The sequence below is a fragment of the Nerophis lumbriciformis genome, linkage group LG33 (assembly GCF_033978685.3).
Source record: "Nerophis lumbriciformis linkage group LG33, RoL_Nlum_v2.1, whole genome shotgun sequence".
Classification (NCBI taxonomy): domain Eukaryota; kingdom Metazoa; phylum Chordata; class Actinopteri; order Syngnathiformes; family Syngnathidae; genus Nerophis; species Nerophis lumbriciformis.
In genome coordinates, this window is record NC_084580.2 from 11,091,104 (window position 1) to 11,116,771 (window position 25,668).

Consider the following 25,668-nt stretch of genomic DNA (forward strand, 5'->3'; position numbering starts at 1 on the left):
TCATCTGCACTCTATGATTAATTTTATTAAATAAATGTTTTTTACGATTATTGTGTTTTCTGATTTATGTTTGAATTATGGTTTTATATCTGTAAAGCACTTTGAATTGCCTTGTGTACAAAATTTGTTCTATAAAATAACTTGCCTTGCCTATTTTAAAATATGTAGCAAAGCCTGCTTATTTTACTACGTGAAGGGTGTATAAATGAGGCTCATCGAGCCAGTGGCAGGTCAGAGATGGCATCGTGCCTATGAGGAAGGAGCTTTTTCCTTCAAGACAACTTGAAAAGCCATAACTTCAAACGTGTGCGTTTGCGTGCCTCTTCCCTCAGAAGTAGAGCAAACAACTGAGGGAAATGATATATTGGTGCCCATATACAGTCATTAAAACATCACTTTTATATTATAGGGCACTTCTACCAAAATATTTACCCCTAATATACAGTGTGTAAAGATTATGATACATTTGACTCAAAGCTTGTTAATAAGTACCGCATTTTTCGGAGTATAAGTCGCACCGGAGTATAAGTCGCATCTGCCGAAAATGCATAATAAAAAAGGAAAAAAACATATATAAGTCACACTTGAGCCCGGCCAAACTATGAAAAAAACTGCGACTTATAGTCCGAAAAATACGGTAGATGCAAATCTGCAGATCAGAGGCAGGAAAGTGCCTGTCTTATAGGTCATTGACAATAGAAGACACATTTAATTTGTCCATATGCACACAACACACGCACACACACACACACACACACACACACACACACACACACGCACAGGCACTGTGAATAGTGTGTGCTTGCAGGTGTCTTGATCATCACAAGCCAGAGTCGCTAGCATCATGTTAGACGTGGTCACCCCCAAGGGCCTGTGCACACACCAGCCAGCTCTTTGAATGTCAGAAAGTGCATTACCATCGATCGTGTGAAAAAGGACACGGTTTCCTGCTGCCGTATTGTATTAAAAGGCGCTGCGCGATAAATAAAAGCCAAGGTGCAAGGTTGAGCAAAACTGATGGGGGTGGATCGTTGTAGAAAGTTACATGTTAAAATGGAGGCTCTTCTTTAATTAGACAGATTTTAGGGAGCTCATTAGAGCGTTTACAAGGGGCTTGTTTTCAGTCGCTGACATAATGCGTGACAGTATATCAAATTAAATCAAAGTTGCCCCCGCACTTCTTTCGCCACCCTCTCACTGCTTCAGGTTGATATCTTTCACACCCAGCTGGCATCCCTTGAGGCCGTCTGGATCCTTATGATGCATAACTCTTGGCATATATATCCCTTGGTTATCGAGCAGCGAGCAAATCAACCTCTTCACATGATTGATGAGCAAATGGGATTTTAATTATGTTACTCAGCTGTCACCCCGTGGCCATATCTTCATGTCTCTTTTTGGAAGCTTTATTTCACAGCTACAGTTGTGTTGATGAGCTTTTATTTTTATATATTCTGGGCTCATTCCTTTCTGATACTTGCGGAACAAGGGAGCCATGTTAAGTTTTAATTGACTGAAGAAAGGTGCACAAATCTCTAGAAATACACTTTTTTTTTTAGACCTCATCTCAGTTGAGAAGAACTTTTGCTGTCCCCAACCTCAAGTTTATTCATATTTGTGCTACAGGTGCTATGATGTCAGTGATGTTGACACACTGCAAACACTGTTCATCCATAGGTTACAGTGCATCTAGAAAGTATTTACAGCACTTCACTTTTTCCACATTTTGTTATGTTACAACCTTAACCCTCAAATCTAAACTCCAAACATCCCAGAACAAGCTAGTCAGATTACTTCTAGACCTCCACCCCAGATCCCACCTCACTCCTACCCACTTCTCCAAAGTGGGCTGGCTCAGGGTGAAGGACAGAGTAAAACAACTTGCACTGAGCCTAGTCTATAAAATCCGCTACTCCTCCCTGATACCGAAGTACATGTCAAACTACTTCCTGACCGCCATAACCACAACCCCAGGGGGAGCTCCACTAACCACATTAAACCCAGATTCCGATCTAACAAAGGTCTTAACTCATTCTCTTTCTATGCCACATCAATGTGGAATGCGCTCCCAACAGGTATAAAAGAAAGGGCATCTCTATCCTCCTTCAAAACCGCAATAAAAGTACACCTCCAGGCAACTTCAACCCTAAACTAACACCCTCCCCGGATTGTTAATAATCAAATGTAAACAATCAAATGTAGATACTTTTCTTATGCCTTCTGATCTCTCTCTCTTATTATTTAAAAAATTAATAAATTAATTTTTCTCCTCAAAAATTGTGCAGGCAATAAATACCCCATAATAACAATGTCAAAAGGTTTATAAAAAAAATAATAATTTGCAAATCTATTAAAACTAAAACAACTAAACAATCACATGTACGTAAGTATTCACAGCCTTTGCTCAATACTTTGTTTATGCACCTTTGGCAGCAGTTACAGCTGCAAGTATTTTTGAATACGATGTCACATGCTTGGCTTACAGTCGTGGTCAAAAGTTTACATACACTTGTAAAGAACATAATGTCATGGCTGTCTTGGGTTTCCAATAATTTCTACAACTCTTATTTTTTTGTGATAGAGTGATTGGAGCACATACTTGTTTGTCACAAAAAAACATTCACAAAGTTTGGTTCTTTTATGAATCTACTGAAAATGTGACAAATTCTAATGGGTCAAAAGTATACATACAGCAATGTTAATATTTGGTTACATGTCCCTTGGCAAGTTTCACTGCAATAAGGCGCTTATGGTAGCCATCCACAAGCTTCTGGTTGAATTTTTGACCATTCCTCTTGACAAAATTGGTGCAGTTCAGCTAAATTTGTTGGTTTTCTGACATGGACTTGTTTCTTCAGCATTGTCCACACATTTAAGTCAGGACTTTGGGAAGGCCATTCTAAAACCTAAATTCTAGTCTAAATTTAGTAAATGGGACAAAGAAAAAGGAGGATTACCTCCAAATTCTTTAGGACAACCTAAAATCATCAGCCCGGAGGTTGGGTCTTGGGCGCAAGAATGGCCTTCCCAAAGTCCTGACTTAAATGTGTGGACAATGCTGAAGAAACAAGCCCATGTCAGAAAACCAACACATTTAGCTGAATTGCACCAATTTTGACAAGAGGAGTGGTCAAAAATTCAACCAGAAGCTTGTTGATGGCTATCAAAAGCGCCTTATTGCAGTGAAACTTGCCAAGGGACATGTAACCAAAATATTAACATTGCTGTATGTATACTTTTGACCCAGCAGATTTGGTAAGTTTCGCCCATTCCTCTTTGCAGCACCTCTGAAGCCTCATCAGGTTGAATGGGAAGCGTTGTTTTTCATATTTTTCATCTTCATTTATCATGTCTCTGTAATTTGCTGCATTCATCTTTTCCTCTATCCTGACTCATCTCCCAGTTCCTGCTGCTGAAAAACATCCCCACCGCATGATGCTGCCACCACCATGCTTCACTGTAGGAGGGTTTTTGGCTTGGTGATGAGCGGTGCCTGGTGTCCTCCAAACATGATAGCTGGCATTCACGCCAGACAGTTCAATTTTTGTCTCATCTTACGAGAGAATGTAGTTTCTCATGGTCAGAGAGGCTTTTAAGTGGATTTTGGAAAACCTTTTACGAAGAAATGGCTTCCGTCTGGCTACTATACCATACAGGCCTGATTGGTGGATGGCTGCAGAGATGTTTGTCCTTGTGAAAGGTTCTCCTCTCTTCACATAGGAATGCTGTAGCTCTGACAGAGTGACCATCAGGTTCTTGGTCACCTCCCCGAATAGACTAAAATGAATGCAGCAATGTACAGACACATCCTGGATGAAAACCAACGCTTCCCATCCAACCTGATGGAGCTTGAAAGGTGCTGCAAAGCAGAATGGGCAAACTGGCCAAAGATAGTTGTGCCAATCTAATTGCTGCCAAAGGTGCATCAATCAGCAAAGTATTGAGCAAAGGCTGTGGATATTTGTTTAGTTTTAATAAATTTGCAAATTTTTTTAAACAAACCTTTTCACATTGTCATTATAGGGTATTGTCTGTAGAATTTTGAGGACAAAAATGAATTTATTCCATTTTGGAATAAGGCTGTAATATAACAAAATGTGGAAAGAGTGAAGCACTTTCAATACTTTCCGGGTCCACCGTACTCGGTTAATATTTTGTTACAATATTTTTTCACTTTAAAGGGGAACATTATCACCAGACCTATGTAAGCGTCAATATATACCTTGATGTTGCAGAAAAAAGACCATATCTTTTTTTAACCGATTTCCGAACTCTAAATGGGTGAATTTTGGCGAATTAAACGCCTTTCTAATATTCGCTCTCGGAGCGATGACGTCACAACGTGGCGTCACATCAGGAAGCAATCCGCCATTTTCTCAAACACCGAGTCAAATCAGCTCTGTTATTTTCCGTTTTTTCGACTGTTTTCCGTACCTTGGAGACATCATGCCTCGTCGGTGTGTTGTCGGAGGGTGTAACAACACGAACAGGGACGGATTCAAGTTGCACCAGTGGCCCAAAGATGTGAAAGTGGCAAGAAATTGGACGTTTGTTCCGCATACTTTACCGACGAAAGCTATGCTACGACAGAGATGGCAAGAATGTGTGGATATCCTGCGACACTCAAAGCAGATGCATTTCCAATGATAAAGTCAAAGAAATCTGCCACCAGACCCCCATTGAATCTGCCGGAGTGTGTGAGCAATTCAGGGACAAAGGATCTCGGTAGCACGGCAAGCAATGGTGGTAGTTTGTTCCCGCAGACGAGCGAGCTAAACCCCCTTTCGACCCTAGCTTCCCTGGCCTGCTGACATCAACTCCAGAACTGGACAGATCAGCTTTCAGGAAAAGAGCGCGGATGAGGGTATATCTACAGAATATATTAATTGATGAAAATTGGGCTGTCTGCACTCTCAAAGTGCATGTTGTTGCCAAATGTATTTCATATGCTGTAAACCTAGTTCATAGTTGTTAGTTTCCTTTAATGCCAAACAAACACATACCAATCGTTGGTTAGAAGGCGATCGTCGAATTCGTCCTCGCTTTCCCTCGTGTCGCTGGCTGTCGTGTAGTTTTCGTCGTTTTCGCTTGCATACGGTTCAAACCGATATGGCTCAATAGCTTCAGTTTCTTCTTCAATTTCGTTTTCGCTACCTGCCTCCACACTACAACCATCCGTTTCAATACATGCGTAATCTGTTGAATCGCTTAAGCCGCTGAAATCCGAGTCTGAATCCGAGCTAATGTCGCTATAGCTTGCTGTTCTTTCCACCATGTTTGTTTGTGTTGGCTTCACTATGTGACGTCACAGGAAAATGGACGGGTGGTTAAAATAAGGCACTTTGAAGCTTTTTTTAGGGATATTGCGTGATGGGTAAAATTTAAAAAAAAACGTCGAAAAATATAATAAGCCACTGGGAACTGATTTTTAATGGTTTTAACAATTCTGAAATTGTGATAATGTTCCCCTTTAAAGAGAAAAATCTGTCTTTTTAGAGAGGACTATATGAACATGAGGTTGATTGGCAACACTAAATTGGCCATAGTGCGTGAATGTGAGTGTGAATGTTGTCTGTCTATCTGTGTTGGCCCTGCGATGAGGTGGCGACTTGTCCAGGGTGCACCCCGCCTTCCGCCCGATTGTAGCTGAGATAGGCTCCAGCGCCCCCCGCGACCCCGAAGGGAATAAGCGGTAGAAAATGGATGGATGGATATATGAACATGTTGAAATGTCAGATTGCAAGAGTGTCTCTTGTGCACAACCCCCTTTCAGTTCATACCTAATATTTTCTAGTACATTGATGTCAGCGCTCTGGCTTGACCATTCCAAAACCAAATTTTCTTCAGGTAAAACCCTTATTTTGGAAGGAAAGAAGATTGGGCAGATATGGCAAAGTCAAGATGTTCCACACTGATCCAATTTTACCCAAATTATGCATCCAAATGTATTTATTAGTAGTATTATAATTGTTCTTGTTAGTGTTATTATTATATAAAATAACAATGTATTATAACATTATACAATCAAACAGTTAATTTTTGCATGGTAACAGCTTCAACCATTTTGTACAGTTTGACACCATTCCATTTTTTCCCCCCAGTAACATTCACAGGTGTCTCATTCATGCCAATAGCTTTACTTTCATTTTCTCTGAGTTTGACATGCCCTCAGCTGACATTTCTGTTCGACGAGCACAAAAATGTAATTTCACATCCGAGACAAATGTCATTCAAAAATGTCTTCACAGCTGTGCAGCTTCTCCAGTTAAGATAACCCCGCGGAAGACTGCAGCATTGGAAATGCATTTAAAGAAGACCCTATTAAAAGTTCTATGTAGTTTTGCAACTTAGTGCACAGTGGAAACCCAACTTTAGAGATACATAATGTTTGAATATCCACATTTGTCCATTGGTAAACTATAAAAACACCCCTCACATTTAAGCAACCAGGTTATTACAGTACGTCTTCTCAAAAGACTGTACTATAGAAATTAAACTTGTATATACTTTAAAGTCGTCAGTGTACACCTTGTATGTCATGATGAATTTACTGTCTGAGGGACAAGCGGTAGAAAATGGATGGATGGAAAAACCTCAGCGCTTACTGAATAGCTATTCATCTTACTATGTAGTATTAGTAGTAGTAGTAGTAGTAGTAGTTCCTCTATGTCAGTCACTGCTGTTTGGTACTTGGGCAAGACACTTCACCCACTTTTTGTCCAGTGCCGCTCACACTGGTGTATAAATATGAATTTGTTTTTGGTAGTTGTCGGAGAGGCAGCCATGTTTCCGTCAGTCCACTCCAGGGCAGCTGGGGCCACAAATGTAGCTTACCACCACCATTGTGTGAATGTGGACGAAATTAATACTAGGCTCTAGAAAGATCTAGAAAGACGCTCAATGCATCCATCCAATCAAGCAATGGCGACCGAAATTACATCCAGATTGTTATTAGAGCTAGCTTTCATTGTACTTGTTGCCCCAAAGAAAGGAGGCATTGTATTTAAAAAAAAGCGCTTTAGCAGGAGCGAAAAACAGAAAAGGCTACACTGCAAAAACTGAAATCTAAGTAAGATTAAATATTTCAAATAAGGGTGATATTTGCTTCTTTTTTGTCTGATAAGATAATTCTTCTCACTAAGCAGATTTTATGTTAGAGTGTTTTACTTGTTTTAAGGGTTTTGGTCCTAAATGATCTCAGTAAGATATTACAGCTTGTTGCTGAGATTTTATGACCTATATTGAGTAAAACATGCTTGAAACTAGAATATCAACTGTTGCAAAGGTGTGTCATCAACACTCACAAGTATAAAACTACTTTTTTTAAAGTAATCATTTCTTACTTCAAGCATGAAAAAAAAAAATCATGATGCCGAGCGCATATCACATTATGCCAAGAAAATAGCACTAGCATTTACTTAATTTAAGAATATTTTTCAACATATTGAGCAAAAAGGTCTCTTCTTTTTTTTTCTCCCAAGAAAAGTGCACTTGTTATTAGTGAGAATATACTTACTTTAAGGCAGTGGTTCTTAACCTTGTTGGAGGTACCGAACCCCACCAGTTTCATATGCACATTCACCGAACCCTTCTTTAGTGAAAAATAAAATGTTTTATTTTTTTATTTTTTCAAATTCAAGACAAAGTTATATGTTTTTTTTACTAGTGCACAAAATGAACCGTGCATGAACATCACCTTGTTCAAAGAACAAAACCAACACAGTGCATGAACTCACAACAAATTACACACTTGCAAATCAGATTGAAAATTAGAGGGAACATTGTTTGGGGGTATCCATAATACTTAGACTTAGACTTATTTTTTATTGTCATTCAAATTCAAACTTTACAGTACAGATACGCTGATAGGGAGAAGTTTTTATTTACACGATTGATTGATTTAAACTTTTTTTAGTAGATTGCACAGTACAGTACATATTCCGTATAATTGACCACTAAATGGTAACACCCGACTACGTTTTTCAACTTGTTTAATTAAGTCGGGGTCCACGTTAATCAATTCATGAGTCTGGTGTGTCTTGACCGCTGCGGCGTAGGCTCTGCCGAACCCCTGAGGCCGACTCACCGAACCTCTAGGGTTCGATCGAACCCAGGTTAAGAACCACTGCTTTAAGGTATTTTTGGGTTCATTGAGGTTAGCTAATTTTACTTGTTTTGGAAAATCTTGACAAGCTGAATTTTCTTGTTCTATTGGCAGATAATTTTGCTTAGTTCAAATAAAATACCCCTAATTTTTTTATTTTTTTTTTCTTGTTTTTGAACACTGACTTTTTGCAGTGTATATATGGGAAATTTATGTATCACAAAAAGTTGACCAATCACAGCGCTGTTATCTTCGTCGCCATTGACACAAGATTCAAATTTTTGGAAAGTGCATGTCAAGCTCTGCCTGGCGGCTTGGAGGATGAGAAGCCAGCCAACTGTAGCATTGTTTAGGCTTAATCTAGAGGCCTTAGTGGCCACATGCGTGGACAGCACCTTTTAGCTCTTATTTCCAAAATTGTGTACACTACTGAATTTGGGTCTTATGCCGACATATGGACACTTATACTGCTATCTGGTGGTGTCAGAAGAGTATAACATACAATGGAATTTGGAAAAAAAAGTGTAAAAATAAAAATGTGCATGCCACTGCACATGAAGTACACGTTTGTGTACTTATGGACTAAGTACATCATATTAAAAGATGATTTTTAGTTTTTATTCTAATTAGGGTCCAATAAGCCCAAATAGCAAAGAGAAATAAAAAAAGCATGTAAACAAACAGCTTGGGCCTTAAGCGGTTAAGCCACTATCTTTCTAGTTAGTGCACATCATAATTTTGTGTTGCCTATAGGTCTGGGCGATATGGCCTCTTTTTAATATCTTGATATTTTTAGGCCATATCGCGATGCACGATATATATCTCGATATTTTTGCCTTAAACTTGAATGAACACTTGATACATATAATCACAGCAGTATGATGATTCTATGTGTCTACATTAAAACATTCTTATTCATGCTGCATTAATATATGCTCATTTTAAACTTTCATGCAGAGAGGGAAATCACAACTAAGTCAATTTAGCAAAACTGTATTTATTAAACAGTTATTAAGCAGTGGCACAAACATTCATGTCATTTCTAAAACAGAAAGTGCAAGATTGTCAGAGACATTTTAAAACAAGCTATAAGTGCACTTTTGTGCATGATGACACACAAGATATTTCAATAAGTGTCACATAAAAATGAGCTGCATATCAAATAGTATATGTCCTACGGTGTTGATGTGGAAATAGTTGCTTCGGCATTCAGTTGGTGTGGCACCGAACGGAGATGTTGACATGATGTAAAGACATATTCCCCCTTGAAGCCAAACCACCGTCAGACGATGGACCCCGTGCTGTTTTTCTTGGGAATGAATTATTCCTCCATTTGTTACCAGATTTGCACCTTCTTTCTCTCGTATTACCACTCAAACCACACCGTTAGCTGTTAGCATCACAGCTAACGTTACCATGTCGCTACCTCTCGCTCGCGGGAGCGTGTGACGTTGCTCACGTGACAGTATGTGATGTATGTAAGAAGGTGCGCTTGTTTTAAAGTTTCTGTGAGAAGGAGAGACAGGAATTAGTGAAAAAAAAATGCAGTTTAATGCCCCTCAGCCAAAAGCAACCGCGTGAGAACGTATACTCGAATATCACGATATAGTCATGTTCTATATCGCACAGAGACAAACCCGCGATATATCGAGTATATCGATATATCGCCCAGCCCCTAGTTGCCTACATTCAAGTATGTGCCACATAAATGAACTGAAATATAATCTCTATTCATCTTCTAAATTGCAGGGTAAGATGGTGAAGGGAATGGGTGGAGCGATGGATTTGGTGGCCAGTGCTGGAACCAAGGTCGTGGTCACCATGGAGCACTCCGCAAAGGTTTGTGTTTAATCTGTGTAATTTGTACATTTGTGTTTCCATTTCAAACCGAAATTAGAAAAGCACTTTTTAAGTTTTATTTTTAAACAAAGACCAAAAAAATATATATTTTCATAGTTTTACCCTAGTTTTATACACTTTTTGTGACCGTGCAGAGGGAGAAGAGGATGGCAGTGAGACAGTGACGTCTTAAGCTGTCAGTGTATTTATTAACAGTTGGGTATGTGCGTGAGATGTGTGAGTAATCCAAATATATGTAGTGTAACTATGTGTGGTAATTATGTATATGTGAGTGGTTACCAGCGGGTGTTGAAGGTGCGTGTTGAGATTGAGGCGGAAGTCCAAAGAGGGCAAAGCAGGCTCGGAAGTCGAAAGACAGGCGGAAGGTCAAGGACTGGAAGCGTCGTGGTCAGTGGGCAGGCGGAAGGTCGAAGTCCAGGGAGGCAAGAGGAAGTCCAGAGGAGATTCAGGGAGACGAGACACACAGCTCGACGACGAGGAAGGGCGACGGGAAGCTGGAGAACGACACAACACGAGACACAATGAATACGACGGGGAGGGAACACGGAGAAGGCTGGAGACGTATTGGCTTAATGTACGGATACGAGAAGCTACGTTCTGGCACTGGATCTCAAGACGCGCTGGCTTATGAAGGCAGGTCGCTCATCACGGGCAGGTGTGTGGATTGCGGAATCATTGCAGCCGCGTACCTCTAATGGTACACATACCACAGTCTGAGAATCACTAGTCTAAGCAAATGCACACACTCCTTGAGCATTTAGTTGACCACATGTGAGAAACATCAGACGTGCCACACCAAAAGCACACCTGTCGCAAACCTGACATAACAAGGTAAATGTCTTATTATTATAATCAACTGACAGCAGTCATTCCCATTAGATTATTTTCATAATATACAGTAGATGATTTGTCCCAGTTACAAATAAAATACAATTGTATGTGTGGGTGGGGGTGCTGCTTTGGAATTAATTTGTACACCTTTCAGAGATCACATTAACTTCCCCTTAAAACATTTTCACGTTGCAAAATCAGATGTAAGCATGGGATAACATGTACATTCTTGCAACTTTCTGTCTGTAAAACATATCATTACAGTTTTATCAGCATTGCTGTCATCTAGTAGCAGCATTTCATGATTAATATCCATAAATTAATATTCTTAATAAACGACTGTAGAATAATCACACATCTGATTGGTGAGTGTGGGTGTACAGTACTTGAGTTGTGAGCATTTACATCTCTTAACCACTCTGCTCAGTGGCCTTGTGGTTAGACTGTCAGTCCTGAGACTGGGAGGTTGTAAGTTCAAACCCCGGCCGAGTCATACCAAAGACTATAAAAATGGGACCCATTACCTCCCTGCTTGGCACTCAGCATCAAGGGTTGGAATTGGGGGTTGAATCACCAAAAATGATTCCCGAGCGCGGCCACCGCTGCTGCTCACTGCTCCCCTCACCTCCCAGGGGATGAACATGGGGATGGGTCAAATGCAGAGGATAATTTCACCACCCCGAGTGTGTGTGTGACTATTGTTGAGACTTTAACTCGGCTGCATTGTTAGCTATAAAATGACTACACTGCAAAAAGTCAGTGTTCAAAAACAAGAAAACAAAAATTCAAAAATTAGGGGTATTTTATTTGAACTAAGCAAAATTATCTGCCAATAGAACAAGAAAATTTGGCTTGTCAAGACTTTCCAAAACAAGTAAAATTAGCTAACCTCAATGAACCCAAAAATACCTTAAAATAAGTATATTCTCACTAATAACAACTGTACTACTATATGAGTACCTATTTTCTATTGTTTCATTGAAAATAAAACAGCAAAGTCCATTTGGCTGTCATTTGTTTTTATATGAGACACAATTGTGTCAAAGTCATGTTTTTTTTTTTACATGCTTGAAATAAGAAATTATTACTTTAAAAAAAGTAGATTTATACTTCTGAGTGTTGATGACACAGCTTTGCAACAGTTGATATTCTAGTTTCAAGCATGTTTTACTAAATATAGGTCAGAAAATCTCAGCAACAAGCTGTAATATCTTTCTGAGATAATTTAGGACCAAAACCCTTAAAACAAGTAAAACACTCTAACATAAAATCTGCTTAGTGAGAAGAATTATCTTATCAGACAGAAAATAAGCAAAAAAACCCTTATTTAAGATATTTAATCTTACTTGGATTTCAGTTTTTGCAGTGTAGCGGCATCGTATTGTAACAACCCTACATTTCCAGTTTATGTGTGATGTCGGAGTTGTCCGACTTTTGTGTGGACGTAAATGCATCAATGAATCTAATCAGTCCATCTTTTTGCGCAAGTGAGAGAGAGAGCGGGTGCTGTTGATATGGAAAATGACCAGTTTTGCTTCAGTAGATAGTATTTTTTTGCCAATGTTTTTTGGTGTGGTAACGGCCGACAAACTGTTTTACTCAATAAAGTGATCGATGGACCTTCTGTTCTCCTTAAGTCGTATCGAAGGACGGTGTTGCCGAACATTGTTTTATCTATTGTAGCCGCTCGTCGTCCCCCGTCATTCACAGAGTTGAATTGCAAAACTGACAGAATTATATGTTTATTTTATTTAGAATTTTGGTTGGATTGAATTTTGTGCGCGGCATAGATTTGTTGTGTGCATCGAACGCTTCAGCTGTGCACACCCGGCTGGAACCAATTATGCATGTTTAAATGTTTTTCTTATGGAGAAATGTGCTTCAATATACAGCTTAAATATACAAACTTTTCTATTTATGAACCCTGTTCAAGATCCAATTAAGTTCGTAAATCTAGGTTCCGCTGTATACAATATGGCCCCATTCGTGGGTGGCTCTCGCATGAGAGAAAGAGGGGGGTTAATCAATTTGCATTGCAGTCTGCTAAAAATAATGGAAAGCGCCAATCTACATACCAACTGATGTTGTGGTCACAAAACACAATTTAAGATATTCAACACTCTACTGTCATCTGGCGGCTAAAGTGGCTAGTACAACCCCCCAATTTGTTACGTTTTATGTGTCAGGTAAACAGCGACAAATGGGGCCATATGAATCCCCTGCCAACTGTATTTGAAATCACACATTTAAATTTTTTTTTTAAAACCAATGTCTTAGAAAAATATATCACTTTTGAATCAACAGCATTAGTTAATCCTATAACTTAGATTTAGAAAATCTTTATTGTCCCCGAGGGGCAATTTGGTTTGCAGTAAGAGTCATTAAAAACAAGGTTCAACAGTAAAACGAGGTACAACAGTAAAAAACAAGGTACAACAGTAAAACAAGGTACAAATACATAAAATACATACAACATACAAACCATCATGAAGGCATTGAGCTAAAAACTAAAAACATTTGTAAAACAATAAAAAGTAATCATCACACGTCACTTCCCATCAATGTTAATTACAAAACTAAATGTGGGATTTAAATAATAATGGAAGTATAAGTGTTTGTATATCGTATATTATTGGTACAAATGTTTAACCGACACCTGTACTTTCACATGTCTTTCCTGTGTATATATTTGAACAGTGTTTATTTTGTGTACAAAGTGTATTTATAATATGTTGTGTAAAGGAAATTTCATATTTTAATGAAGCACATCTTGTATTTGAGATTGTTTATAGGGTTAAGCGAAATAAGTGCTCAACTTCAGCCTAAACCCTTTCGGTCTTTAAAATTGTCAATTTATGAATGTAAAACTGTTTGTTTATGTAAAATTGTTTGTTTATTTTGTTGACCACAAAAACAAAACAATACTTTGTTATAGTTTTTTTTTTACCTTAAGAAGCGAATGATTAAAAAAAAAACACGTATGGTCATCCTTTTTTTGTGGTGCTTTCAAATAAAAAAACAAATGAACCAATGATACATGTATCGTGTTTGTGTGTTTCCTCAGTATTTATTTTGTCCTTTTGGAATTTAGGATGCCATTTTACTTTTAGTTGTGTGTTAATGAGTATGTGCGTTCTGTCTGACAAATGGTAATTCACTTAATGGTTTGCTTAATGGCTGTAAAGCAGGAAGGTTGTGTTTTGCTGCTCATTTAACCGATTTAGATGCTTGAATTGGAGTCAAGTGTTAGAAGTTGGGATGTGGCGATTAGTCGGAGTGGTTCTGCAGCAGCAAATAACTGAGCGGGGTACCCGACATGAGCCTACTTTGATTTTGACTTTTAAGTCATCGTGATGCAAGGGCACCGTAAAATCCTAGCTTTGCTAATCGCAGCATGTTTGGTGCCCAGCTAAGGTCCAGATGGTGCAGTAGTTTAACATGAACTCACTCCCCTCGAGCGTAGTGTCATTCATTAATCAGGATGTGTGGGTTGCGACACATGTGGCAGCATCTGACGCTTAAAGATGAATTACGAGATTGGCCTTCAAATATGTGCTTTGTCTACCTGAGGAAAACAATATGACCGGCTGCATCTCTTCACATACTAAAGTGAAAACCGTATCCATGAAATGACTGTTGCACTTTGAAAGGTCTTGGCTGCGCTTAATAAATAACCTCAGGTTCAGTCTGGTTTATAAACATGCTATTTTGTTTTCTTTTAGGGGGGTAAACATAAGATATTGGACAAGTGCCTCCTCCCTCTGACGGGAAAGCAGTGTGTGGATCGGATCATCACAGAAAAGGTGTGTATATGTTGAGTTGATGTACTTGTGTAACGGACTGCTGGCAAAAGCTAAGTTAGCATTTCGAATAGGGTGCAACTACGGCTGGGCGATATATCGAATATACTCGAATATACACACAATTTTAGAATTTGCGCTCGCTGTTTATTGTGTGGTATTTTAGTAGATTAGGCTCTTAGTGTATACTGTGTGGGACGTCAGTATGCCTCTAAACCAGGGGTCCCCAAACCCTATATAAATATATATATAGATATGTCCGATAATATGCTTTAAAATGTAATATCGGTATCGGTTTCAAAAAGTAAAATGTATGACCTTTTAAAAACGCAGCTGTACGGAGTTGTACACGGACGTAGGGAGAAGTACAGAGCGCCAATAAACCTTAAAGGCACTGCCTTTGCATGCCGGCCCAATCACATAATATCTACGGCTTTTCACACACACAAGTGAATGCCTGCATACTTGGTAAACAGCCATACAGGTCACACTGAGGGTGGCCGTATAAACAACTTTAACACTGTTACAAATATGCGCCACACTGTGAACCCACACCAAACAAGAATGACAAACACATTTCGGGAGAACATCCGCACCGTAACACAACATAAACACAACAGAACAAATACCCAGAACCCCTTGCAGCACTAACTCTTCCGGGACGCTACAATATACACCCCCCGCTATCCCTTACCCCCCGCCCCCCACACCTCAACCCAGCCCCCCCCAACCCCGCCCACCTCAACATCCTCATGCTCTCTCAGGGAGAGCATGTCCCAAATTCCAAGCTGCTGTTTTGAGGCATGTTAAAAAAAAAAAATGCACTTTGTGACTTCAATAATAAATATGGCAGTGCCATGTTGGCATTTTTTTCCATAACTTGAGTTGATTTATTTTGGAAAACCTCATTGTTTAATGCGTCCAACGGGGCATCACAACAAAATTAGGCATAATAATGTGTTAATTCCACGACTGTATATATCGGTATCGGTTGATATTGGAATCGGTAATTAAGAGTTGGACAATATCGGAATATCGGCAAAAAAGCCATTATCGGACATCTCTATATATATATGTCACGTTATCGATGGGAAAATGCATTTTATGATTTGCCTGAGTGGCATGGAGACACCGTGAGTAACAAGCGGTAGAAAATGGATTGGAAAGAACAGATTTAAAAAACTAATAATAAAAAATAAATAAAAATAAACATTTTTTTTATTTTTTTTATAACTTGGGACTTCCCGCGGGCCGGATTTCGGACGCTGGCGGGCCGGATCCGTAGTTTGGGGGACCCCTGCTCTAAACTGTCCCGAAAACTGTATTGCCGTTACACCCGCAATCATAATAGTAATAAACTTCAATTTGTAGAAAAGTGACATGTTTTAACATAACGCTTACTTTTTTGTTCAATTTCCTACTAATTCAAGATACATTGCACATATAGTAAATACGGTTATAAACGCAATCAAGCCTTTTTCAGTTCAATATAATTGTCGCAATACATAATTCTATTCCCCAAGGGTGTAATAAGCAACTTACGACTGATGCAGACATGACAGCATGTGAAATGAAACAACAGACCCCCAAGAAAACAATCTTGTGACTCTTGAATGATTGCTACTATGCAACAGGGCTGGACGGAAATTACTTTGATTCAATCAGCGCTAATCATTGCTCTTTGGAGGATAGTTTATTATTATTGATGTTGTTTTAGTGTTTTCATTTTCACTCTGGGGCTTGGCTTGTCCCATTATGGCATTTGTTGAATGACCTCCTCACTGGTTCAAGGGCTACTTCCGAATATGCCTTCATCTAAAAGGCTCCTATTATTGTCCTTTTTAGGCCGTCTTCACACTTGTAGTTCGGTATTCTGGTGTACGGTACATCGATAATTTTAAAAAGATATGTTTTGCGCAGTTTGATGTGGTTTTTTTTAGTGTTCACTCTGGTATGTTTGTCGTGGAACCAAAGACTTCACAGTAAAAAAATGTAAGGATGAGATTGGGAAGCTTTCGTGGCATATGAACTACAATTGTGCAGCTTTAAGAACTGCTTTATATACCGTTGTACCTATGTTTTTGTGTGCTACACTTTTGTATTATTCGTTTTTTGACAAATTATTTCCCCCGGCTGTTGTAGTACTGTATGTAGCCACACATTGTGCGTAACAATCTAGTCCTTTTGCCCGTGTATCATTCAGCAGAATTGAATGCCCAAATTAGTAGTTTAAAGGCCTACTGAAATGCGATTTTCTTATTTAAACGGGGATAACAGTTCCATTCTATGTGTCATACTTGATCATTTCGCGATATTGCCATATTTTTGCTGAAAGGATTTAGTAGAGAACATCGACGATAAAGTTCACAACTTTTGGTCGCTGATAAAAAAGCCTTGCCTGTACCGGAAGTAGCAGACGAGTAGCGTGACGTCACAGGTTGTGGAGCTCCTCACATCTGCACATTGTTTACAATCATGGCCACCAGCAGCGAGAGCGATTCGGACCGAGAAAGCGACGATTTCCCCATTAATTTGAGCGAGGAAGAAAGATTTGTGGATGAGGAAAGTGAGAGTGAAGGACTAGAGGGCAGTGGGAGCGATTCAGATAGGGAAGATGCTGTGAGAGGCGGGTGGGACCTGATATTCAGCTGGGAATGACTAAAACAGTAAATAAACACAAGACATATATATATATACTCTATTAGCCACAACACAACTAGGCTTATATTTAATATGCCACAAATTAATCCCGCATAACAAACACCTCCGAAATAAATCAATCAATTCCCCCTCTCGTCCATATAACCCACCAATACAACTCAAACACCTGCACAACACACTCAATCCCACAGCCCAAAGTACTGTTCACCTCCCCAAAGTTCATACAGCACATATATTTCCCCAAAGTCCCCAAAGTTACGTACGTGACTTGCACATAGCGGCACGCACCTACGGGCAAGCGATCAAATGTTTGGAAGCCGCAGCTGCATGCGTACTCACGGTACCGTGTCTGCGTATCCAACTCAAAGTCCTCCTGGTAAGAGTCTCTGTTGTCCCAGTTCTCCACAGGCCAATGGTAAAGCTTGACTGTCATCTTTCGGGAATGTAAACAATGAAACACCGGCTGTGTTTGTGTTGCAGCCGCCCGCAATACACCGCTTCCCACCTACAGCTTTCTTCTTTGCTGTCTCCATTGTTCATTGAACAATTTGCAAAAGATTCACCAACACAGATGTCCAGAATGCTGTGGAATTTTGCGATGAAAACAGACGACTTAATAGCTGGCCACCATGCTGTCCCAAAATGTCCTCTACAATCCGTGACGTCACGCGCAGGCGTCATCATACCGAGACGTTTTCAGCAGGATATTTCACGCAAAATTTAAAATTGCACTTTAGTAAGCTAACCCGGCCATATAATGTTAAGATTTCATCATTGATGTATAAACTATCAGACTGCGTGGTCGGTAGTAGTGGGTTTCAGTAGGCCTTTAACACCTCACAGACTTTTAATTTTTTTAAATGATTAGGACTGCAAAATAACCCACCATAAAAAGTTGCACGTGCCATCACTTTGACAAAGAAGGTGAGAAACACTATTAAATTCAAGAAAGAACCAGCTTGGTTGTCCCCTTCCTTCCTCCTGCTCAGATCAGAGCCATATTGACCAACAATAGTGTTCAATAAAAGCAAAATTGAGAAGTAAATTGTATCCATTTTAGTCAGCATTTTTATGTATTCTGCAAAATGTGATTTGTGTGTTAACGTTTTTGGATGTCTGGAACAGATGAATGGGGTTTGCAATATTTCTTATGGGAAATGTTGATTACATTTTCGTTCGATTTGGTGTTTGTCTGACCTGTTCGAAAACGAGGTACCACTTATTTACCAGTTTAAAATTCACAAAAAGCTTCTAAAATACACTTTTAAAGAGCACCGTTGTCACACACCGAGGGAGAGAGAAGAGTAGAGAGACAGCACTTGCAATGCATTTCTCTTACATTTTTGCAATTTATACATGATTCTTGCTGTCACCCAATGGTCTGGATGATCACGTTCACACTTACCAAACAATCTGTACAAAAACGCAGCTGTTAGTTTTTTGCCTAACTATACATGACAGGTATGAACACACTCTTAGTGTCACTGCACTGTTGTTAAAGCTTTCCCCAGATGTACTACAGCAGGGGTGTCAAATGTGTTTTTATTAAAGGCCACATCACCATTATGACTGCCGTCAGAGGTCTACTTATAATGGACTATATATGAATATAAACGTATACCGCAATTTTCGGACCATAAGTCGCAGTTTTTTTCATAGTTTGGCCGGGGGTGCGACTTATACTCAGGAGCGACTTATGTGTGAAATTATTAACACATTACCGTAAAATATCAAATAATATTATTTAGCTCATTCACGTAAGAGACTAGACGTATAAGATTTCATGGGATTTAGCGATTAGGAGTGACAGATTGTTTGGTAAACGTATAGAATGTTCTATATGTTATAGTTATTTGAATGACTCTTACCATAATATGTTACGTTAACATACCAGGCACGTTCTCAGTTGGTTATTTATGCCTCATATAACATACACTTATTCAACCTGTCGTTCACTATTCTTTATTTATTCTCAATTGCCTTTCAAATGTCTATTCTTGGTGTTGGGTTTTATCAAATAAATTTCCCAAAAAAATGCGACTTATACTCCAGTGCGACTTATATTTTTTTTTCCTTCTTTATTATGCATTTTTGGCCGGTGCGACTTATACTCCGGAGCGACTAATACTCCGAAAATACGGTACTCATATAGTAGTACAGTTGTTATTAATGAGAATATACTTATTTTAAGGTATTTTTGGGTTCATTGAGGTTAGCTAATTTTACTTGTTTAGGAAAGTCTTGACAAGCCAAATTTTCTTGTTCTTTTGGCAGATAATTTTGCTGCATTTGATTGTTTACATTTGATTATTAACAACAATCCGGGCAGGGTGTTAGTTTAGAGTTGAAGTTGCCTGGAGGTGTACTTTTATTGCGATTTTGAAGGAGGATAGAGATGCCCTTTCTTTTATACCTGTTGGGAGCGCATTCCACATTGATGTAGCATAGAAAGAGAATGAGTTAAGACCTTTGTTAGATCGGAATCTGGGTTTAACGTGGTTAGTAGAGCCCCCCCTGGTGTTGTGGTTATGGCGGTCATTTAAGGAAGTAGTTTGACATGTACTTCGGTATCAGGGAGGTGTAGCGGATTTTATAGACTAGGCTCAGTGCAAGTTGTTTTACTCTGTCCTCCACCCTGAGCCAGCTCACTTTGGAGAAGTGGGTAGGAGTGAGGTGGGATCTGGGGTGGAGGTCTAGAAGTAATCTGACTAGTTTGTTCTGGGATGTTTGGAGTTTAGATTTGAGGGTTTTGGAGGTGCTAGGGTACCAGGAGGTGCATGCGTAATCAAAAAAGGGTTGAACGAGAGTTCCCGCCAGAATCTTCATGGTGCTTTTGTTGACCAGAGAGGAGATTCTATAGAGAAATCTCGTTCGACTGTTGACCTTTTTGATTACCTTTTATCACAGGAAAGATTAGTCTCTAGAATGGAACCTAGGTAGGTGACCTCATCCTTCCTGGTGATAACAATGTCACCCACTTTTATAGTGAAGTCATTGACTTTCTTAAGGTTTATGTGGGACCCAAACAGGATGGATTCTGTTTTACCCAAGTGTATGGATAGCTTGTTGTCAGTGAGCCAGGTGCAAGTTCTACAGAGTTCAGCACTGAAGATTTTCTCCACCTGTGACTTGTCCCTGTCTGATACCAGCAGGGCCGAGTGTATTTATAATATGTTGTGAAAAGGAAATTTCATATTTTTTGGAAGCTCATCTTCTAGTTGACTTTGTTTATAGGGTTAGGCGCAATAAGTGTTCAACTTCAGCCTAAACCCTTTCGGTCTGCAACATTTTTTTTTTTAATTTATGAATGTGCAACTGTTTGTTTATGAATGTACATCTGTTTGTTTATGTAAAACTGTTTGTTTATTTTGTTGACCATTGACCGAAGAAATAATAATAGACTAAAAGACCAAACTACGTGATGCAAGAGTGTATTCCAGCCTAGATAGATGAACAGTAAGTAGAGGGGGAGAATGCTGCACAGCCAGATTCCGACCACTTGAGCACATGGGAGAATAGGGCCCTTGCTGCACAATAATAACACCATGTGTTTGAATGTTTGTTTCATTTTTAATATAGCTCTCAGCAGTTAGATTGTTTAAAGAGTAAAGAGTCACATTTTTACTTCTACAAGGGGTTAGGGGGAAAACAAAACAAGCACATTTCGAGTTGTTTCTTAATTATTCTCACTAAAAATAAGTGTGGGCAAATTGAATTTTTTTTTATTTTTTACTTGAGTTCATAATTTTGCACACTCATAGTTAATTAGTGCAGATGTAAATAAGCACTTGTACTTTATTAAATATTCAGGTTTAAGTTGTGTATATATCCATGTAGGACATTTAGTTTTTTTAAGCCAAATCAATTGGGGACACAGTGTATGTACCGTATTTTCGGACTATAAGTCGCAGTTTTTTTCATAGTTTAGCCGGGCTCCAGTGTGATTTATATATGTTTTTTTCCTTCTTTATTATGCATTTTTGGCAGGTGCGACTTATACTCCGCACAACTTAAGCACATCAGGGTGTACTGTGTTGAATGTGCCAATAAAACGATAATTATAACTACAAGTGGCACCAACTGTGGATATTGTTTGCTTTGTTTTAGTAGACAAAACATCTAAAGATTTATTAAGACAGCATATATTGGAGTAAAGTGCACGCATGACAGATGAAGAAGCATTTAAAATAACTTCACAATAAAAATGTTACTTTGTGCAGGTCAATTTTTTCCCATTTTACTGTTCAGGCTCCTTGTGTAAAAGTCTGCAACAACTTAGCCAGAAGATAAATCTGTATTTCCTACACCAGTGTTTTTCAACCAATGTGCCGCGGCACACTAGTGTGCCGTGAGATACAGTCTAGTGTGCCGTGGGAGATTATCTAATTCCACCTATTTGGGGTATAAAATATTTTTTGCAAACCAGTAATTATAGTCTGCAAATGATGTGTTGTTGTTGAGTGTCGGCAGAGTAACCATGTAATACTCTTCCATATCAGTAGGTGGCAGCAGGTAGCTAATAGTGATCAAAATATGCAGTCGACAGCGGGAGGCAGTGTGCAGGTAAAAAGGTATCTAATGCTTAAACTGAAAAACAAACAAAAAGTGAGTGCCTCTAAAAAAAGGCATTGATCTTAGGGAAGGCTATGCAGAACGAAACTACAACTGAACTGGCTACAAAGTAAACAAAAACAGAATGCTGGACGACAGCAAAGACTTACTGTGGAGCAAAGACGGTGTCCACAAAGTACATCCGTACATGACATGACGATCAACAATGTCTCCACAAAGGATAAAAACAACTGAAATATTCTTGTTTGCTAAAACAAAGTGGATGCGGGGAATATCGCTTAAAGGAAGACATGAAACTGCTGCAGGAAAATACCAACAAAACAGGAAAAGCCACCAAAATAGGAGCACAAGACAAGAACTAAAACACTACACACAGGAAAACAGCAAAAAAGTCAAAATAAGTCAGGGTGTGATGTGACAGGTGGTGACAGTACACCTACTTTGAGACAAGAGCTATAGTGTTGCATGCTTAGTTATGCTTTAAAGTCATATCCGACGACTTTTTATTGTCAATATCGAGTTTCATATTTTAATGATTTCTGCTGGTTGTGTGCCTTTTGGATTTTTTCAATGAAAAAAAACTGTCTCGGCTCAAAAAAGGTTGAAAAACACTGTACTACACCATAAAGAGAGCTAACGGATTAGACTAAACCAGGGGTCGGCAACCTTTACCAGTCAAAGAGCCATTTTGACCAGCTTCACAAATTATAGAAAACAATGGGATCCGCAAATTTTTTTGAAATTTTAAATTAAATAACACTGCATACAAAGTTTTTTTTTTTGCTTTGTGCTATGTATAAACCAGGGGTCTTAGACACGATGCCCACACCTTTTTATGGAATTTTTAAGCTGGTGCGGCACGCAAGTTTTAAATGAATAGCGGTTGTCAGCGTCATGCGTGCCGTGATGGTACAGCATTTAGCGCCCACTACAATTAGCGTGCCTGATCAGCCACATGTTGAATGGGGCTTTCGCTTGCTCACGTAGGTGACAGCAAGGCATACTTGGTCAACAACCACACAGGTTACACTGACGGTGGCGGTATAAAAAAAAACTATAACACTCTTACTAATAATGCGCCACACTGTGAACCCACACCAAACAAGAATGACAAACACATTTCGGGAGAACATTTGCACCGTAACACAACATAAAAACAACCGGACAAATACCCAGAATCCCATGCAGCCCTAACTCTTCCGGGCTAGATTATACACCACCGCTACCAAACCCCGCCCACCTCAACCGACGCACAGAGAGGGGGGCGTTGATGTGTGAGGGAGCAGGCTTGGGGTGGGGGCGGAGTTTGGTGGTAGCAGGGGTGTATAATGTAGCCCGGAAGAGTCAGGGCTGCATGGGATTCTGAGTGTTTGTTCTGTTGTGTTTATGTTGTGTTAAGGTGCAGATGTTCTCCCGAAATGTGTTTGTCATTCTTGTTTGGTTTTGGTTCAAAGTGTGGCGCATTATTAGTAAGAGTGTTAAAGTTGTTTTATATTTGGTCACCGTCAGTGTAACCTGTGTGGCTGTTGAGCAAGTATGCCTTGCTGTCACGTACGTGTGCAAGCAGAAGATGTATATTGTATAACAAGTGTTGGGCTGGCACGCTGTTAATACAGATTGTAGAGGGCGCCAAATGTTGTACCATCATGGCACGCCCTTATTAGAGCTGTAAGGGTGAAAATCGGTGAATATTAATCCTTGGAGTTTTCTGCGAGAGGCACTGAAATCCGGAAGTTTCACGGGAAAATTGAGGGGTTCAGCAAGTAAGCTGCTGAGCCGCATCAGAGTGATCAAAGAGCCGCATGCGGCTCCGGAGCCGCGGGTTGCCGACCCCTGGACTAAACGAAAGGATTGTGGACCCAGGCTGGTCCACTCTCTGGACTCTATCCGCCCGCTTACAGAAGAAGCCTGTTCCTGCAGAATTCACGGTTGTTAAGATGATGGATATTTTTTTTTGTAACTCGTAAGATAAAGCCATGTTTTGGAAACAGTAACAGAAATGCAATTATATAACAATAATGATTAAGGAAGTACAATTATGCCATGGCTTGAGTGCTCAGAGCTAATCCTTATATAGTCCTGTGTGACGTGTAGTCTCCTTTGGATCTAGTACATTGACAGTCATATACAGCTTCCCATCTCCTTCACCACCACTTGTTCCTGCTGCTCTATTGGCACTGGGTTGGTTGTTGGATGTGATTGAATGTTTTTCCAGCGAGCAGTTTTCTTGTCCATAGAGGTTAAATCACTTTCTTCTGCCCCTGACAGCACCTTGCCACCTTTCTTATTCCTTTTCCTGCTGCGTTCTCTGCCTTTCAAACTACACTTCTGACATCAAATTATCTAAGGTTTGATTCAATCTTTCCTGGAATGCTGTTTTTTCCGTATTGGAGATACTAGAAATGTATTTAATATATTTTAGGGTCTATCTGCTGCTGTCACATAACTGTACAGGCAATGTTTTAAGGGGTTCATTTTATGATTTTTTTAAATAGTTAAAACACTTCCTACAAAAATTTGGCAAATATTTAGTTTTAAGGACCATCTTCAAGAGGCGGTATAGCTCGGTTGGTAGAGCGGCCGTGCCAGCAACTTGAGGGTTCCAGGTTCGATCCCCGCATCCGCCATCCTAGTTACTGCCGTTGTGTCCTTGGGCAAGACACTTTACCCACCTGCTCCCAGTGCCACCCACACTGGTTTAAATGTAACTTAGATATTGTGTTTCACTATGTAAAGCGCTTTGAGTCACTAGAGAAAAGTGCTATATAAATATAATTCACTTCACTTCACTTCAAGACACTTTCCTTTCAGCATGTGCCGTTTTGTGGGCGGTCTAATTTACGTGCCCAAATCCTCTTCGACTGCATCTCTACCTCTACAGCCATGTTGTAGTTTTTAGGGCTTCCATATCGAGTCTACGGAGAGATATAAATCAGAACTACAGTCGCGATCAAAACTTTACATACACTTGTAAAGAACATAATGTCATGGCTTGTCTTGAGTTTCCAATACTTTCTAAAACTATTATTTACTCATTTACTCTCTGTAAAGCACCAGGTCCATTGGCAGCAAAACAGGCCCAGAGCATAATACTACCACCACCATGCTTGACGGTGGGCATGGTGTTCCTGGGATTAAAGGCCTCACCTTTTCTCCTCCAAACATATTGCTGGCTATTGTGGCCAAACAGCTCCATTTTTGTTTCATCTGACCACAGAACTTTCCTCCAGAAGGTCTTATCTTTGTCCATGTGATGTCAGATTGAGCTGTTTGGCCACAATACCCAGCAATATGTTTGGAGGAGAAAAGGTGATGCCTTTATTCCCAGGAACACCATGCCCACCGTCAAGCATGGTGGTGGTAGTATTATGCTCTGGGCCTGTTTTGCTGCCAATGGAACTGGTGCTTTAAATGGGACAATGAAAAAGGAGGATTACCTCCAAATTCTTCAGGACAACCTAAAATAATCAGCGCGGAGGTTGGGTCTTGGGCGCAAACACATGTCAAAAGTGGTAAAGAAATGGCTAAATCAGGCTGGAATTAAGGTTTTAGAATGGCCTTCCCAAAGTCCTGACTTAAACGTGTGGACAATGCTAAAGAAACAAGTCCATGTCAGAAAACCAACAAATTTAGTTGAACTCCACCAATTTTGTCAAGAGGAGTGGTCAAAAATTCAACCAGAAGCTTGTGGATGGCTACCAAAAGCGCATTATTGCAATGAAACTTGCCAAGGGACATGTAACTAAATATTAACATTGCTGTATGTATACTTTTGACCCAGCAGATTTGGTCACATTTTCAGTAGACCCATAATAAATTCATAAAATAATCAAACTTCAC

General features: G+C 39.6%; 1 protein-coding gene across 1 annotated transcript in view; it reads left to right on the forward strand.

Moving 5' to 3' along the window:
- The window catches only part of oxct1a (3-oxoacid CoA transferase 1a), a 148,980-nt gene that overhangs the window by 100,630 nt on the left and 22,682 nt on the right, over positions 1 to 25,668 (forward strand). Inside the window, exons 14-15 of the mRNA XM_061928216.1 lie at positions 9,854 to 9,943; positions 14,518 to 14,598. Of these exons, the coding sequence (XP_061784200.1) occupies positions 9,854 to 9,943; positions 14,518 to 14,598 (171 nt within the window). The remainder of the gene's footprint in view (positions 1 to 9,853; positions 9,944 to 14,517; positions 14,599 to 25,668) is intronic.